Source organism: Nipponia nippon, unplaced genomic scaffold (genome assembly GCF_047370975.1).
Source record: "Nipponia nippon isolate SJK-2023a ecotype South Korea unplaced genomic scaffold, ASM4737097v1 scaffold_22, whole genome shotgun sequence".
Taxonomy (NCBI): domain Eukaryota; kingdom Metazoa; phylum Chordata; class Aves; order Pelecaniformes; family Threskiornithidae; genus Nipponia; species Nipponia nippon.
Genome location: NW_028262339.1, coordinates 653736 through 672716, shown reverse-complemented (window position 1 = coordinate 672716; position 18981 = coordinate 653736). Strand labels below are relative to the sequence as shown.

Below are 18981 nucleotides of genomic sequence, written 5' to 3'. Positions count from 1 at the left end.
GACTTGAGGAGGGTTTACCCGACAGTTCTTCAAGAGTACATGATGTTGCTTTAAACTGCACTTTTTAGGCTCAGTTTATGATTATGCTGGATTAAAAATTGTCTTTAAGTTGTAATGTGTGAGTTTCTGTAGAAACATTGTGTTGCTACTGCAGTGTATTTAGTAATAATTAAGTACTTACCAGCTGCAAGTGGCTTTGATCAGCAAATTTCATGCTGGATGAGAAAAAAGCTTACTGTAGTTAATGCTACAGAGAGTGAAAAATATGTATGGTGTGAGGAGAAAATGCATTTCTCATAACTGGTCTTTTAACTTGACTTTTTCCTAAGGAAGTCTCTGAATTTTGATAATAGATGCATGTAGCTGTGTATTTTATATTCCTGCCTATGAAACCATGTAGCTAGTTTTTTGAAATACGGAGTAATGTGCATCCAGAGTCTAATGATTTCAAGTTTATCAGCCGTTTTTTCAATGATGGCCCTAAATGCTCTAAGTAAAATTGTCAGTATGTTGTCCCAAAAGCAGGGTTCTTTTGCCCGGTGTGCAAAAAGCCGAATAACACAGAGTTGAGATATCGAGTTATTCCATGTCTGCACAGAGATGGATGCTAGGTGGTAACTCCACAAAGCTAGCACACCTTGGTTAACATACAGTGACATTTTATACATTCTGAGTATCTGTTATCAGTGTTTTTAGAATTCCGCATATTCATCCTTGCTTCTATTGGTTTTCGCAAGCCTCCTCTCCTACTTAAAGGTACAGTGTGTTTTAAAATTATAGAGCATGCTCAGTGCGTAGGGGTCTCTGCTTGGGCCAGGGGCTTCATTGCTGGAGGTGTGGTTTTTACTATGTTAATAAGGATAGTTCACTCATGGTTCAAGTGATTCTCACTTCGGCTTTATCAGCAGCCTTGTTTTCTCATGCCTATTTGGTATTTCCTTGCTTGACTTTTTTATGGTGTCCTCCTGTTTCTTCTCTCAGGCCAGGTGTCTCCAGCAATCTGCTGACTTAATTCTTGTGTGGTGACTTCTCAGCCCCATGACTCCTTTTTATTAGTCTTTTGTTTCTTCTTCAAAGTTAACTGTTCCTGATTAGAAGTTCCTCATTAAATCTCTTCTGTCAGTTCCAGAGTACCGACTACAAGAGTACTGTAAAACTTTTTTGATTAAAACAGTAACTCCAAGTTAAAGAGTGAATTATAAAAACATTTGCCATGAAATTTTTTTTTTCTATTTTAGCACACAATTTTTAATCATTTAATTGTGTGCCTTCTTCTTGGGTACTGGTGTAACTCTTGAGTGCTTGGGTTTGCAGAAATGAAAACTAGTTTGTCTGCAGAACAGCGTTCACTGCTTATCCAAGAATGGGTTTTGCTTATGATATAAATATCTGTTGGGTTTGTGAATCTGAATTGTGGTTAGTTCACAGTGTCCTTTAATAAAGTAGTTAAATTTTTCTTGCAATATATTCCTTTTTCAGTCATCTTTATAGAATTGCACATCTTTGTAATATCCCCCATGTTATTTGATGGAGTGAGTGACACGTTATTTTTCCTGCCTATCTTTTTATAGGCTGTAAGTAATCAGATTAATTGTTATTATTGTCAATTTTCGTATTGTATTGTCCTTAAAAGAAGAAAGCATATTACTTCCCTCTGCTTTCCCCTAGATTATGTCAATTGTTGCTTTTATAAATTAGGCATAAGGAGGAAACCAAGCAAATTTTTCACATGTCACTATGTTTGGCAGAATGATGATGACTCTGTAGCACATGTGTTAATTACGTCTGCTACCATAGCCTCTTTTCCCTGGCCTATAAGTATTTATTGAAAATGTTTTAAATTTATTTTATATATATATTGGTGAAGTGTTTCTAAACCTAAACTTTCTTCAACAAGGATCTCTGTGTATAGAGCAGAAAACATTTTGCATTTGCCAGGCATTTGTTTATTCAAATAGTCCGGTATGTGTGTTCAGCAAAGAAGAAAAAAGTTTATGCAGCAGCAAGACATGTGTGATCTGACTTGCGTATCAGGGGCCACATTCAACAGAAAAATCTGAAATTGTTAGTGTGTGAATGTGGTGAAATTAGAATTTACCAATTGCTTAATAAAATTTTTTAACAGTGCCAATAATGAGATGTAATTGCTAGCTCAAAAGTCATTAGGCTGCTCACATAGGAGGATAAATAAATTTCTCTCACACAGGGCTTTACACTCTGTGAGCATTCTGGTTTTCCTGCCTTTTTTTTCTTTGATGTCCATGGTGCTTTCAGGAAGCTCTTTAACATACAGCTTCCTCTTTCATTGGAGAATAGTGATGGGACAGTTGGTGCAGAAAACTAGTGAAATTGAGTTACCCAAATCAAAGGCACTTCTTAAGGAGAAAAACTTGGAAAAAAAAAGGCCAGGTTGCTGCATGAGTGCTTCAAAGCTGTTTGGTTTCTAACTCTCATTTGTTTTTAATTCTGATTTGAAAACTTAAGTATAGGAACAGAAGAGTTGCTTCTCATACAGGAATTGTGATTTTTTTTAAATGGTAAAATTTTAGCATAGTAATAATTTCAAACTTTAAATGAGATGTGTGAATTGAGCAAAAATAATTAGGTGAATAAGGTATGCAATACTTCTATTAAACTCATTTTTCTGTCTTTCTTACAGCAGGGAAATTAATGGTGTTAAATGAGAGCCATTTTCAGATAGGAAGTTTCCTAAAGTTGTTCTGAATTTAGAGGTGGAACCCTTTGACCCCATGAAACATTATTTTGGAAAAGTCTAATTTCAGAAATGGCAGCTTTCAGGTTTTGGTAATGAAAGAGCAACATAATGCAAGTAAGATGTCACTGATAGAGTTATAGCATAATAGCCAACATATACCTTTATTAACTCATAATAAGAAAACTAGTTTCTGCTTCCTTTGTTACTTCTCTGTCGGTACTGTTGTAACAAGGGATTTCTGTTGCCTAGAGCTGCGTGGCTCTGAGGATGCTTTGAGACATACAGGTTTGCATCATACCACGCACACGGGGAGCCTGGCCTTTGGTAGCAGCTTTTTAATGCCACAGCAAGAACGATCAATAGACAAGTCTTCCATATTCTGGGTTCAGATCTTAATTGGACCATTAAATTACATCTCAGTTTACTGATCTCTTAATCGTAATAAAGGAGTTTCCATAATAGCAAACCCTAGAGAAAAGAGGCTGCTTCTGCTCTCACACCAGCGTACATCAAGAGACTTCACAAGTCAAATTATACAATAATAAAAGATCAAGCTCTGAAAGGAGTCTTGGAATTAATGTCCTGTGGCTAGAGCTGTTAAACACTGAACTCTCTGAGCATCAACTTCCTCTTACTTTTTTATAACAGAAAGAAAAGAAAAAAGGATTGGAGGGAAATGAACAGTTTCACTAAAAATGTATATAGCGATATAGTGATAAGTAAACTCTGCAGATATTGGGAGGGGCATAGCCACAAATCCCTGGTTTCTGGTAGTGAAATGTAAATATCTCCAGTCTGAGTTGTTCAAGAATAATAGGTAATTTTTTCTCCTATTTTGCATCACATGACGATTGTAGTTGTGCTAGAACGAAATTACCTTAATGAAAGTTATCGCAACAGTATGACTATTTTCTAAGTTTTCTAAACAAGAGGTTGTTTTTTTTTTTAATGTTGGGCTTATGTTGGATTTCATTGGCGATGCTCATGGTGCAGGCCATGAGTGTGCAGGATGCCCTGCAGCCCTGGTCTCTAATTCGGTACTTTGATGGGACCTGTTGGTACAAAAGGTGGCTTTCTGTAATTCCTATCCCTGAATATTTTCATGCAGACATCATGTCACTGAAATAAACAGGGAAGAAGCATCTTTCTGTGTATTCGACTTTGGGTGATTTATCTGCAACTCAGCCAGCTTGTTTGATTTTCTGTGTTTGCTTTAAAGCAGTAGAAAATGGCCTGTTCATCCCAGCAAACTTTCATTGCCATATAGTGCTCTGCCTGATGAATTTGTTACTTTGAAATATTTATGTTAATTTTTTTTTCCTGTGTCCTTCACTTTGGTGGCATTTAACATGTGCTGTGTGCCTTAGATTTTAGCAATAAATTCTCTTCAGCCTGGAAGGCCACAGAATTGACTGGTTGACATTGCCTCAAAAATAAGAATTAAAAACCTCAAAGACATTTTGCTTTTAATGCTTCTTAACTTTGAAACAGTTTTGTAGCATTGTAGTATAGAGGAGAAAACATTTGTTACCTAACCTGGGTATAAAATGATACTCTATTCATGAGAAACTGGTTTATAATGAGATTCCCCCCCCCCCCTCACCATGCAGTGCAATATGTTACAAAAACGGTAATCCCATTTTTATTAGATGTTCCAAGTAGAGTGAAAATTAATGGCTTCTCAGAAAAGGGCCTTCATGATATTCTCATGTTCAGGCCGTGTTTGAAAGAGGACACTGCGGGAATAGAAGATCAAACAGCTCTAAGCCACTGAGCCTGAACTTTCATTTTAATCTGTGGACTGTCAGGAGTAGAAGTTGTGTGCACAGCAGGATACCTGGAGAGATTTTTGTGTCAACCGGTCAACCTTGGGCAGCTTTGGCTTGCTCTTTCACTAGCTGTTCACAGGCACAGACACACTGGTCTATTTGCAGATGATTTTTATGCTCTTCATCCTCCACCGTGTCACTGGTACATCTTGCACGTACAGAGGTTCCCGAATCTGTGGAGTGGCTTTTGTTGGGAGACGGAAGCAATTTATAAAGATCTCAATAGCGTTAAATAAAAGAAACATATGCTGGCCTTATTAGTAGCTTGTTGACCTAGATTAGCTGTGGGGAAGTTTATAAGCTGATCAGCCATTCCAAAATTGGGAGGTGTCATTGCAATTAGTAGGAAAGGCTGTGACAAAAGGGGAGATAACAATTGTTGAGATAAGGGAGAAGAGAATATCAGCAGCATGTGTCCTCTTGCTGGTATGACTTAGCAAAGTAAATGTAATTATAAGTTAATTTTTAAAAAGGAATGAAGCATCCTTTGTTACTATGCATTGAGTGTAGTTGTGTTCAAGCGTATTAAAATGCTGCTTTAACTGTATCAACAGAAAGAGGAGTACTCCATGTGGGCTTGCCTGGTTTTGCCTGTATGTAACATATGGAGTTGAGGTTTTAGGCTGATATCAGCTGTTTCCAACATGGAAATTCATTGAACTTGGTTTAAGCCTGGTTGAACCTGCTGGGGATTCTGAGTGGGCACCTGATGGGACAGTAATACCCTCGTCCCCCATCTGGCGCGAGCAGTTGAATGCCCTGCATGCCATTAGAAGCGTTCGGAGCCTGGGACCCCCGAGCTCATGGGTTATGGAGACTTCCCAGATGGACAGACTCACAGCTTTATTTTGAGATAGATTGGATCAGTGTGAACCACGGAGGGGTCTTGGGCAAACTGTTGCTTCTCTCTGTCTCAGGGTCTTCTCACATGAAGCAGAGTGGTTGAACTGTGTTATCCTCTGCTCTGCATATCATGGCACAGGACTCTTAAAAATACTATGTTGATTGCTGACCTGGCTTAAAAGGCTTCTAATGTCTAAATACGTACCACTCTAAAAGCTCAACTTCGGACAAGATAGTTTGCTCTGCCCTTGACCACTTTTTGTGTCTCTGCTGACTTGTAAGACATAACCATCATGGTAATCCCGTTGTTTTGTGGGGGGAAGTCATTATGACATCTCATTAATCTTCTGCCATCCAGGAAATTGTGTGGTACTTCAGTGTCTTACAAGCTGTAAGTCATTGTTTGGCAGAATGTGTGATTAAATGAACATGATGCAAATTAGCACAGAATCTTGGCCATAGAACTGAAGTTTATTGAAGGCTTGATACCTGTTTCAGGGAATCTAGAGCATCATACAGATTCTTGCATGCAACGCAGAGCTGCAGTTTGGAGGTAGACAGTCCCGTTGTCCTATCTTTAGTCATCATGAATGGCCCATTCATAGTTATTGTGCCACATAAGGTCTTTGGAAAGAGTACAGTTTGATAATAGTCTTCAAATTGGGGAATTAAACTTTTCTTTTTTTGGTGGAACCTTCCAGCTTTTAAAACTGTTGATCTTGCAAATCTGTTATGATGGAGAAGAAGATATATTTGAGGAAACCTGTACAGAAATAACTATTTCTGTGTTAGTATTGTTTTACAGATGAATTTACAGAGTAGACTGAGGTTCTGAGTTGTGTAATTTAAGTTTTCTGCATGTTTAACAGTGAAAGGAAGCAAAAATGAGAAAGCTAGCAGCATTATTCCAGTCCTGTTAGTGCAATTTTGATTTCTTTTAACAGGCCTGGAGAAAAAGATTAATGCCACTAAAATGCTTACTGGGTTGTATCCCACTGTATTATTTGGGATTTGGGTGTCTAATGAACAGAGCACTGAAGATGTGAATCTTAAGAGATTTTGCGTTTCAAAAAGTCTGTTTTATAGCTATAAATTGTGCTGCATAAGATTTTCTGAGATTTAAAAAACCAAGGGAATTCTGATAGTCTTTTAGAAACTATTATTTGCTATTCTAGTAGAATGCTAGAAACCGCAGTCTTGTCTTCTCAGTTTGTTTTGAATGGAACGTATTTATGGGACAGTGTTCCTTAACAGAAATAGAGGTGACTCAAGATAATGACTTGCTTGAACCTGTCTTTTATCTTCAGTTGCAGGGTATTTGGCTCATTAACCACTTTATTCAGATACAGCATATACTCCTTCCTTTTTAGAAATTTTTTCTTTGGAAAAAACTGTGGACTATGATCTAAAGAAATGAATGAGTAATGAACTTAAAAGAATTTATCTGACAAACTAAAATAGTATTATGGCTGTAAGTAAGCATTAGTATGAAACAAAAATACAGCATTGATTATAAGTCTTTTTTTCTTGTCAGGGTGCTGCTTATTTCACATTTTAACTGATGTCATTATGTAAGTCTGACATTTTTCTAGCTTTGCAGTTCAGTGTACTGATTTCTCTCTCCAGGTGTGTGAAGCCAGGATAGGTATGAGTGGCTGCAAGGAGGGAAGCAGAGCAGTTACTGATAACACCCAGCCAAACTGTGGCGGTGGCCTCCAAATTGCTCCTGAAAACCTTCCTTTCCACCACATATGGAAATTTTGAGTTCATTCAGACCCCGCACTTAAGTGAGGATTTTCAAACAGGCTTTCTAACTGATTTTAGGAATATGAGATAACAGTTTATGAAATTTCTGAGTCTCTTAAGTACTCGAGCCAAGGTTATTTCCCACCACCATATACTTTCACGGTAGTTTGCGTGGCTTGCAAAGAGAATATTGGACTTTGAAACATATGACACTTTTAAATGGAGGGTGAAACTAGAGGTACAGAAGAAAGAATCAGGATTTAACAACTTTAATGTGCATCAGGTCTTTATAACTGTTGAATGACTCAACCTTTTTAATGGTAATGGCCTTCAGCAAGTTTAGGAAAGAACAAGCTTTTAAGTAAAGTAAATACACTTAGTTCTGCAATGAATAAATAAATTTGCTGTGAAGTTGTGTAGAGACATGTTTCTGTAACTCATTAATTGTGCTCTTGGGTCCACAAGTAGGTCTTTTTCCAAATACCACAATTTACATGGCTCACATGGGATGAATCCTGCTGTGGAACAGGGCGAGGGCTTGGACAAGCTCTGCCAACTCCTCACGGTGCCCTCTCTCATGGTGCTCTAGCTGTTGTCTCCCTATGGAGTTCACGCAGACTAAGATGCAAATGTCCGTGTTAATGCAGGTGTCGTAGGTATCTCCTGTAATTCCATGCAGAGCCTGTGAATTATCACAAGTGTCTAGCCAAAGGATAAAAGCGCAGGAGGTTTCAAAAGCAACATTCCCTTAGTAGCATCTCTTAAGCTGCCAGGGATATGTGCCTTCCAAGGAACTGGTGCATCTGGGTGATTAAAGACTTCACTGTCTGAAACATCAGTACCGAATAGACACTTCCTCCGAGCTATTTCATATCTTTTTTTCTTACGGGTCATCAGTTGCTTGTGTCTGCTTCTAATATACAAATCCTTTTGTTCTTTTGGATAGAACTTCATCTGTACAGAGGTAATTTGGCCTTTCTGTAGAAGAATCTCATATATTTATCATTTGATTTTCAGTCTATCAAACATCTCCAAAACTTGTTTGGTTTTCATTTCCTTGCCCTTCTTCGCTATAAATACTTTCATGCATAAAGGTAATATTCCTCTTATAAGCCTGTCATGTACATTTGGCCAGTACTGTGACAGAGTGCTGCTTCAGGGCATGGGAACTTACGTCTGTGACACATTATCACAAATAATCGCTTCTTAAGTATTTAAATAATTTTCATGCTTCTCTGTTCGGTGTTGTTATGGCACCTTTAACCCTATAATGACCCCTTGCCCCCAAACTGCTGTTTTGCAATAATGTAATTTAAAATCCTGTCATCACTCTGTGCTATAAGATATAAATTTAGTGATACTTGTATCTGAAAAGTAGGCCTGCAAGAATGAAGTATTTTTAGAAAGCTAAGAGAAGTCACCCTATTACTTAGATTAGGAGTTTAGGTGGGGATCAAGGAGGAAGGGAAGTGCCAGTAGTGAGAAAGGATCAAGTCAGGGATTACTTGAGAACTGACACATACGTGTCCATGGGACCTGGTGAAACACATCTGAGAGCGCTGTGAGAGTTGACTCATGCCATTGCAAGACCATTGTCTGTTGGATCATATCTGGAGAACTGCATCCAGGGTTTGGGCCCCTGGACATAGGAAAGGTGTTGCTAAACTGGAGCAAGTTCAGTGGAGGGCTGCCACGATGGTTGGAGGCTGGAGGACTTGGTGTAGGAAGGTGGGCTGAGGGAACTGGGCTTGTTTAGCCTGGAGAAGAGAAGGCTTCGGGGCAAGGCTATGGCAGGAGTTTCAGAGAAAGGGTTAGGAGCATTCCTGCACATAGGATGAGGTTACTGAGAAAATGGAGTCAGGCTCTTTATAGAAGTGTGTGGCAGGAAGATGAGAGAGAATGGTCATGAGCTGAAGTCAGGAGGTTCCAGCCTGATGGAAGAAGACGATTTTTCATGGCCAGAGAAGGGTTGGCACAGCAGCCCAGAGAAGTTATAGAGTCTCTGTCCCTGGAGGCTTTCAAGACCCAACTGAACAAAATCCTGGTCTGGTCTGGATTCAGTGTTAACCCTGCTTTGAGCAGGAGGTTGGGCTAGAGACCTCCTAAGGTCCCTTTCAACCTTAATTATGACTTTAAGATAAGAATAATAAAAAAAAATATTGAAACTGGCTGAAAAAGGAGGAATTGTTTTGTGTTCTAGTATGGTAAAAGCCAATGCGATCTCCTGCATCCCCGATACTGACTTTCATTGTACCTTAAGCAGCTTAACTGTGCTAACACCACAGTGGCAGAAACCCACCCCAAAGAACCCCAAACCACCTTTCTGTGGACATATGCATATCAATCTCATAATAGTCTTGGTACTAAAAAACAAATACATAGTATTCTCTCTACTGTGGTTCATCAGTACCACTGTTCATGTCATCAACAGCAGAGTACTAAACAGAAATAAAAACTTTTGCCCAAAATTCTAATTTCAGATGATGTTTATGATGTATTTTACTGTTGGCAAGAAGGCAGATAGACTTTTGACAGTTTGCCTTTCTTCTGTTTATACTGTATGAAATAACATTAATAGGTGATATTTTAGGCAGAGAATAAATTAACCATTCTCATGGAATGGATGATCTAGTAAATTGTTGTCATCATCGATGTAGTATTTGAGTATAGAATGTATTTTGGTTGGGTTTGTCTTTGGGAACGTAAGAGTAATGACTAATAGGGAATTCCTAGAACATAAGTTATCTAACATGAACAGTAGTAAAATCTTAATAGCACGTCACGATATTCTCCCCACATGTATACAGATAGTTTGGAGTGCTGACTAATATGTGCTAGTTTAATTAGCTTACACTTTTATTGTTGGTTTTTTTCCTTTTTTTTAAAAAGGCTTTTATATTGGATTTCCCATAGAGTCATGTTGTAGCATAACTCTCTTTTGAAAGTATAGTGATTAAGTCTTCAAACTCAGCAAAAGATGTTATTTGCTGTGCATTTTTCAAACTCTGCCACAGAAACAACATGACCTAAATATTTAATCAGGCTTAGCAGAACTGGCTTTTTTTTATTGCTGCAGATTAATCTAGTTTCCCTGAGCTAATATATGTGGCATGTATGTCTTCAAGATCTTACTTTTTCTCAATAACGTTAAAGATTTATAGCCTTCATAAAATCTGGCATGCACTGAGAGAAAGACTATGAATTACAATTATTTAAACATTACCACTGGGAATTTTTCTTTTGAATCCTGTATATGCTGTTTCAGACTAGGTTGTATTTATAGAGGGGTTAGTGAATACTGTTTTTATACCACTTTTCTATACCCTGCCCAATTTGCTTCATTTCTGTGATGTTAAAAAGATGTTGGCCTGGTGCCATTTATGTTTTTGTCTTTGATATATTTATTTTAAAATTGCAATTGACTTCAGTAGAGAAAATATCAACTTTCTGGTTTAAATAAATAAGGACATAAGTGTCTTTGCATGTTTTGCTTAGCACTGTTGTCTTGTTCAAGTCTGTCCTTAAAATTTTGGATGAAAAAATTAATGTGAGCACATCACGACTTTCAGGACTTCTTATTTTTCAACTCTTATTTTTGCTAAGTGTTTGGTCTGTGGCTGTAGTCTTGTGTACACCTCTTGAATTACATGGAGTTCGAGTTAAAAATTGGAAGTGATGTGATCCCCTAAACCAAAAAATGGCGGTGATCATTTAGGACATTGGATTTTCTTCAGACAAACATGAGAAACAGCAGATTTGGAAGAATCTTTAGCAAAGTCTCATTTGTTTGCTGGTTTTGATTATCTGCGTGTTTTACACAAGGTCCTCGGAGGGCTTCCAGATGATCAGGGAGACTCAGTAAAGCTGCAGGAAGCCACAGCATGCATTCGTGCCCTGGCAGCCAAGAGGGCAAACCGCATCCTGGGGTGCATCAAACACAGCATAACCAGCCGGTCAAAAGAGGGGATTATCCTGCTGTATTTAGCGTTGGCACAGCCTCACCTTGAGTACTGTGTGCAGTTCTGAGCCCCACAATTTAAGAAGGATGTTAAGGTCCTTGAGTGTGCCCAGAGGAGGGCAACAAAGCTGGTGAAAGGGCTGCAAGGCATGTCCTATGAGGAGCAGCTAAGGACTTTGGGCTTGTCTAGTTTGGAGAAAAGGAGGCTGAGGGGCGACCTCATTGCTCTCTACAGCTTCCTGAGGAGGGGAATTGGAGAGGGAGGTGCTGATCTCTTCTCCCTGGTATCCTGTGATAGGATGCATGGGAATGGTTCAAAGCTGCGTCAGGGGAGGTTCAGACTTGACATTAGGAAGCATTTCTTTACCGAGAGGGTGGTCAAACACTGGATCAGGCTTCCTAGAGAGGTGCTCGATGCCCCATGCCTGTCAGTGTTTAAGAGGCATTTGGACAATGCCCTTAATAACATGTTTTAACTTTTGGTCAGCCCTGAAGTGGTCAGGCAGTTGGACTAGATGATCGTTGTAGGTCCCTTCCAACTGAACTATTCTATTCTATTCTATTCACGTGGGATGCAGCTCTGCTGTCACAAAAGTGGCAGTGCAGCTCACAGCTAACCTCCACCTCCCCAGTGGCTCTAGACATCGAACTCCCATTGATTTTTAAGTGTTTCTTTGATGCCCATGTTTAATTGCTGTCATCAGAATACCTTTACTGATCGGGATTGTCCAGACTTTATGGAAAGGAAGCCTTACTTTGCCTTCATCAAATCTGCACTAAATTACAAACAAATACAGATATATTGGGTTAATTTTTATACGTGTATAAAAATAATGTTTCCCCTACACGTGCCTGGGTGGCAGGCAGTGAAGAGTGCGTACAGGAAGGGTCTCTGCCCTCATTGAGGTCAGAGTGATGATGAGAGCATTCATTTCAACTACTGCTGCTTCAGACAAATCTTAAAAGCTCTCGGGAAGAGAGAACCAGAGCTCCAGGATTATAGGAGATTGGTATAAGCAGGTGAGAGTATCCTCACAGCAGTCGAGTGTAGGCATTCGCCTCTGAAGATTTATGAGAAGAGGCTGTCCTTGCAGGGGGGCAGTGGGAAGGACAACTCCAGAAGTTTGGGGAGAGTTACAAGGAAGAGCAATTTCCCCCTTGAGCAAATTTACTTTTTTTTTTTTCTAGAAGGGTGGTATAGCTGAATAATGTGTTTAGTTTGGGATTTTTTTCCTGTATTTTTTCTCTTTTTTTAATTTCCCTTTTTTGTCTCATTTTCCCAGCCAATACTGCAGCTTCCTCCCTACTTTCTCATTTTATACCAGTCACTAGGCAAGGTTAGACAATGCTGGGATCAGGGAAGGAAACATTTTCATGGATGTCTGAAACTTAAGTAGAAGATATTCTCAAGTATATACAGGTCTCTTCACAGATGTCAGGTTCTCTAGGCTGTCTTTTATAGTATCAAATTATTTTAGGTTCATTTTTATTCTAAAATATGTGTTATTCATGGTTAGCAAGTGATCCTTTTCTGTGTTGGTTTTGGTGTTTCCTTCCGTTTTGGTCTCTCTCTTCCAATTCCCCACCCACTATGTGTAGTAGAGAAAGTGAAAAACAAACAAGAAACCCACAAAAAAGCACCCATGGGAGTAAACCCTTGGAGATTTCTACATGCCACTTTCTGACTTCAAAAGGATTGAATTTGCTTTGACTTGATACCTGTCAGTTTCGAGCATCTTCACTTATCTTAAAGATGTCATTGGGTTTCCATGTTCACGTTCATTTCCATCCAGTTTGTATTCTGGAATCACAGCTGATCTGATGTGAGAGAAATGGATGACTACAAGACAGAAAAGATCCTGTCACTTTAGTCTTCAAAATACTGATGCTAACCTCTGTTGGTTTGGAGCTGAAAATTTTGGGGTTCTGTGGCTTTAATAGCCATGGCTATTAAAGACAAAGAATGTTGATAACTTAAAGTTTAATGGAGCATATGGAATTTTTTTTTTCCTTAATAGATTTAAATTTCTAGAGAATATAGCTATGGTAATATTTGTGGGGTGAGAAGGCATTAGAGGAGTTTTATTTTTTTCATTACCTCAAAAAAAAAAAAGAGTGGAAGTTTATTGTTATGTAAGAATAGATATATATTTTTTTAGTTGGGATAACTTGAGTCCACCCTGATTTCCCAGACTTATGTAACCAGACACTCTACTTTTTAGCTATTAGAAGTTGACACTGTAATGTTTTGTTATCAGAATTCAAAATGTTGATCAGATGGCTTTTACTTTTTATAAGAGGGAATTATAATCTTGTTCTGGAGTGGGATTTTAGTACAGTATGAACTACAGTTTTGTCCTCAGGGTAAGCAGAATACATGAATAATATGCGTGCACACGCCATCAATCAAATATAACGTTCTTTATTTTCTGCAATATTGCTTTTTCAAATTTTTCAGGACTATATTGTAGCTGAAGGTTGCCTTTTGCTGTAGAGTAAAAATAATATGCCCCGTAAAACATACAGAGAACAAAAATTTCAGTAACATGTAACTGTAGATGTAGTGGCTGCTGGAAAACTGATTTCTGGTGGATCAAGTAAGTCTGATTTCAAACTCAATATCCACGATTAGTCAGTGGAAGTTGGATGTAAATTTTTCTTAATGTACATATCCATTGAGGGATCTAAATCTTGATTTTATTTGGGTTTAGCTTAGGGATGTAATAATGGAGATGCTTAGTCTTTGATATGATGTAACCTATGCTGGTCATAGTGTCTATAATGCAAGTTAGAAAATGCAAGTTTATGGGATTGCGTTCCTCTTGGTTTGGGTTTAAAATCACACCTTTCAGTAAACAAGTTCAACTTTGAAAACTGGAATGGCGTTGCCCTTATTACCTGAAATGATGAGAGGGAGGATTACAGAATTGCACTGGCCATATTGTGTAAATGTAACATATTGTATAAAATTGTGTATGTCATATAAATATAACCTATTGTATAAAAATAACCCAAGAGGACTGGTGAGGCTTGAAGGTTTTGTTTCCAAAGTGTGACACTTGAGCCATCAGCTCCACCAACACCCGGAGCCAGCTCTGAAAGCCATCTGCCCACAGAGCTGGTCCCTCCTGTGCTCGGTCCCATCTGTGCAGTGGCAGGACAAGGTGATGGCACCGAGGCTGGCAGCGGCGGGAGGGCAGTGCTGCTGGCACCATCTCACCCTGTGTCTGTCTCAACAGGGCACGAAACCTCTGGGTGAAGTTTTTGGGAAATTTCTGCTCCTCCCATCGCATGCTGTGTTCTCATCCAGTTTGTCAGTTAAGCCTAAATGTGGTCATCATGCTTTGGGGATCAATTCTTGTTCTTCCTATCTATGGAGAGCATTGACGGGGGTCAAAGATAAGTGATAATAGAAGGTGCTCTCAATTTCTTGACAAAAGTTAAACAATATGGAATGGCTGGAATGAGACCTATACAGGCTTGAAATAAGGTACAATTTTCTAGTAACAAGGCTGGTAAAATATACTAAATGGGAATAGTGGACTCATGACCATTTAAATCTTCTAAGCAGCATCATTCTAAAAGATGCTCTTTAATCTGGTTTTGGAAAAAATTTTGTGGCCTCTCTGGGTAGATGGAAGGGCAGGCTCGTGTGTTGAGGGTTCCCCTCGGTATGGGATCCTGTAAATACCATTCTTTTTCTTCTCCATCCACGGCCTGTGAAGAGAATAGCCTGTGTTGCTCAAAACACGCTCTAGTCAAAAAAAAGGCATGATGGCTTAAGAAATTGCCTCCTTGCAGCTGCTTCCTCTCCTGAAAACTAGTATATCTGCAAATGAAGTGCCAAAAGGGATTGTGTGTTCCTCAACTTCCAGAGCAAAGGTAGGTGACTGACTTTAAAGTATTGAATGCTATTTAAACTAAAGCAATGGGAGACATCGGTTTTGATACAGTCTTAGGCTTAGAGCCCCACTGATTGCACCAAGGATCAGCTGTTGGTGGCACTCTTTTCTGTCCTGTTCTTTGCCCAAGGTAGACAAATAATTTGATCTCCTAAAAGAGTGTTTTAGCCACACGTGTCCAATAAAGGGATTATAGAGGGATACTAGCCTGTGAAATGCAGACAGTTGGGATAGATAACCCATTGGCGAAGTTTCAACCTATGAAGCTATGAAATGATGGGTTTTTTGATTGGGTAAGGAGGTTGCAGCCTAGAGTTCAGGTGTTTGTTGATTCAGGCTGTAGTAGGGACAGCAAATGGTCTGGTAGAAGTATCTTGATGCTTATGAAGAGCTCTTATTTATCTCGCAGTGTATTAGGCTGCTTAGACTTGCCACACTCTATACCCTGGGCAGAGTTCCCCTGTGAGCTGGGCTATCACACATGCGTCTGGTACACCATTATGCAGTGATGTATTTTCTACGCAAACCCTATAATATTAGATATTTGAGGTTATATGTTGTATGTGCTTCATAATTTACCAGAAACGCAGTTTGTTGCAGGTGAACTACTCTAATTAGTTTATTCTCCTTTCCATTAGGAGTGGGAGGATATTCTGTGAATAAGCATAGGCAATATCTCTTACTCAAGAGCAGAGTTGGTTAGTATGGATACTAAATATTTTGCTGATTGCTCTATAGTTATTTCATGGAAGTGATTGTAGTTTTTAATGAAAAAGCTCACCAGGTCTTCAGTGTGTAACTCAGTTATGATAAAGCACCATGTTTGAGGAACTAGAATTAACTACAGGAATACTCTACCACTGGAATCCCAGGCTGCGAGCAGTTCGCACTGATCAGTAATTCTGTGTGAATTTTTTCCCTGAAAGTGAGATGTCAATTTCCATGAAAATCAGTTAAATTCTGTGAATACTCGGGTTTTTTTAACGGTAAACTTTGTAAACCAGGTCCAGACTTATGCATTAATATTTTCAGGGCAAATTGAGAGAGACAAAAAACTTTTCTTAATGCATTATCAACCTCCTCCCAAAAAAAAGAGGGGAAAAAGAAAGCCCAATTTCTTGCATCTCTAACGTGTGAGACTTGGCGAGTTCCCTTTGCGGTAGTGACAGAACCAGCGTATGGCCACAGGCTAACAGATCCATCAGTCTTTTGAAACTGTTGTTTTATGTCAAACTGCTTCATTGCTTACTTGGCATCTTCCATTGACTCTTGGCACAAAACCCAAGGACATTAAACCATGAATTAACTTTCTTAAAGGAAAATACCTCTTTTTTCTGTTTTTTTCTCCCTTTACCCTTGTCTTTCAGTTATACCTGCCGCCACTTGCGGAGATATGTATATGTCTTGGACAAACTGTATTTCCCCCACTCCCACTGCTCTACGCTGCAGCATTGCTTCTCGACCCTCAGTGACAATGGAGAGGAACTCTTGTCTTTAACTTGTTCTCACATTCTCAGATCCTATGCTTCCAGGTTATTAACCTCTGCTCTCCATTTACTGCATGCTGCATGCTCTGTGACTGACCTGTGCATGTTCTCAGTAAACTGATGAATAACGTAAAATGTCTAAGGGGATGGTTTGTGTCTTTATGGCATCCTTGATGTGTGTCCTAAAAAGTATGGTAGAGATGGGAATCTAATAATGGTTTGGGTTTTTTTGTTGTTGGGTTTTTGTTTTGGTTTGTTTTTTTTTTAATTTAGAATACAACTTCTGGAATTAATGTGTGGCCTTTGGAAGTTTTAAATGCTTTTTATGTTAAAGTATATTAATCCTTTTCCAAAGCTATGACATAAGAACATAAGCTGTGATTCACAAAGCTTCCATACAGTTATGTAGTTTGTTTGGAATTAGTGCAGAGATATAAGTTGTCTTACATGTAAGTGTCTAATACTTCCCTGATGCCCGTTATTTTGGTAACATTGTCTATATAAATTGCTTTACAGGAATGGAAATGATAGAACTTTTCTCTCAAGTTCAGTAAATTGTCATGGCACTTAATGATTAATTAAGAAAGAGCTGCCTTTTTTGATATGCCTGATCAGTTTTGATTATACAGAATAAGAATGGTGAGAATCCATCAGCCCAAAAATGACAACATAAAATTCCTTGTTCATGGTGCAGAATTATAGATGCTCTACAGAAACTGTAAAATAGCAGGAATTTAAAAATAAATTCTTACAATACCCAAATGTTTTCTCTAAGCTGTTTAAATAAAAATTTAAGTTTTACTATTTCACTGTTGACGCTGCAGATAATTAAATATATTAACCAAGATGCTAGAAGCTTTAGGAAAACAAGGAAAAAATTGCATGACAAAATTGATCAGAACATGGAAATCATCCAGGGTGGAAATGCAGCTTCCCAGCTAAGCTGGCGTACAATAGCAGTAGACCACACAGTAAACATAAGTAAAACCAGCTTGATTGTCAAGGGAAGAAAATACGGCATGCAAGCTGAAATAGCTCTTTTTGTACAAAAGAAATTCTATAGTAGTACATAATGATGGGGAGTTACGCTGAAGGATCTCAACAGGAGATGAAAATCTAACTGTCCCAGGGGCATTCTCCAGATTAATTTGGAACAGGGGTATGGTATTAAATTAGGCAAACCCCTAAGATTTCAAAGGCATTATTTAAAAATGAGTAATAATAATGAGGGCAGTCCACACCAAAATCTTGTTTAAGATGGAATATTTTGCATGTAGGAATGATATCCTGAAAACGTAACAGAAATGGCTTAATTATTCCAGCTTGTCTCAATGAAAATTTGGTAATTCTGTACAATGGCAACACTACAGCATTAGGATGGCAAAATCATCTTTGGGAGACTAAGTACTACTCCATGGATATTGCATCTTTCAGGTGGCTGTATGGATGAAAATAAGCACTGATAACACTACACACTTTTTCATGTAACAAGTCTGTGAAGTTTTTAGAGCAAAAAGTTCATGTAGTTGGTCCTCATACTGAAGCTGATGGAGAAATAGTTTGCTGGTATTACTGTCTGAAATGGGAGTTATGCATCAGTTGAGATATATTAGAATATATCAGCCTGGGAGATTATAAAATCTCAGATTTTCATTACAGGCTATCCTTTTATGAGATAGGAGGAAGACAGAGCATTTGAAATAGAAATTGCTGCTAGGAAAATATATAGGTAGCGGTTTTTAGTGGCTAATTCTCTGTTGTTGTTCTGGTAATATATGATTAGAACAGTGAAACACCTTCTAGTGTGTGTGCTCAGGAAACTTGCCTGCATAAGTCTCCATCCCTGGAGGCATTTAAAAGACGGGTAGACGTGGTGCTTGAGGACATGGTTTAGTGGTGGACTTGGCAGTGTTAGGTTAACGGTTGGACTCGATGATCTTAAGGGTCTTTTCCAACCTTAACGATTCTATGATTCTATGAAATAGCATCAAACACAGTGGCATAAATGGAGGTGTCAAAAAAGGTGGGTTTTGTGTGAATCCGTGCATCCATCCTGCATTAAGTACTGCGCTATTTTACCCTATGAACAGCCTGCTTAGTAACTTATGCATTCCATCTCTTCTCTAAAGGCAGAGGATGATTAATTATGGCAGCTTCTAAATCGCGACCCTCCCATCCAGGCCTCTTTGCAGGACTCCTGGTGAAGAATATAAGGCTTAGCCCTGAGTAATGGCAGGTCTCTAATGCTGTCCTGATACACCCAGATGATGTTCCCTCTCTTTAGATGTCCCATAGAATTAAAGTTTTTATTACTATTTTGGTACATTTTGTGTGCAAACATGAATATGGACATGAACAGTTGTACCTTTAATTTGGAGGTGGGGAGACGGAATTAATGAAAGTAAAACAAAGGAGAAAAGAAGGCAGCGGCTTTGGAATGATGACACTGACTAATTAATACTAGTTAATAACCACTGTTTTCCATTAAAGCACTTATAAA

At 38.7% G+C, this 18981-nt stretch overlaps 1 protein-coding gene across 1 annotated transcript in view; it reads left to right on the top strand.

Annotated features, from left to right (window-relative positions):
- Positions 1-18981, top strand: part of DYM (dymeclin) — a 260986-nt gene that overhangs the window by 139917 nt on the left and 102088 nt on the right. Inside the window, 1 exon segment of the mRNA XM_087760268.1 lies at positions 16362-16526. Within this exon segment, the coding sequence (XP_087616394.1) occupies positions 16362-16526 (165 nt within the window).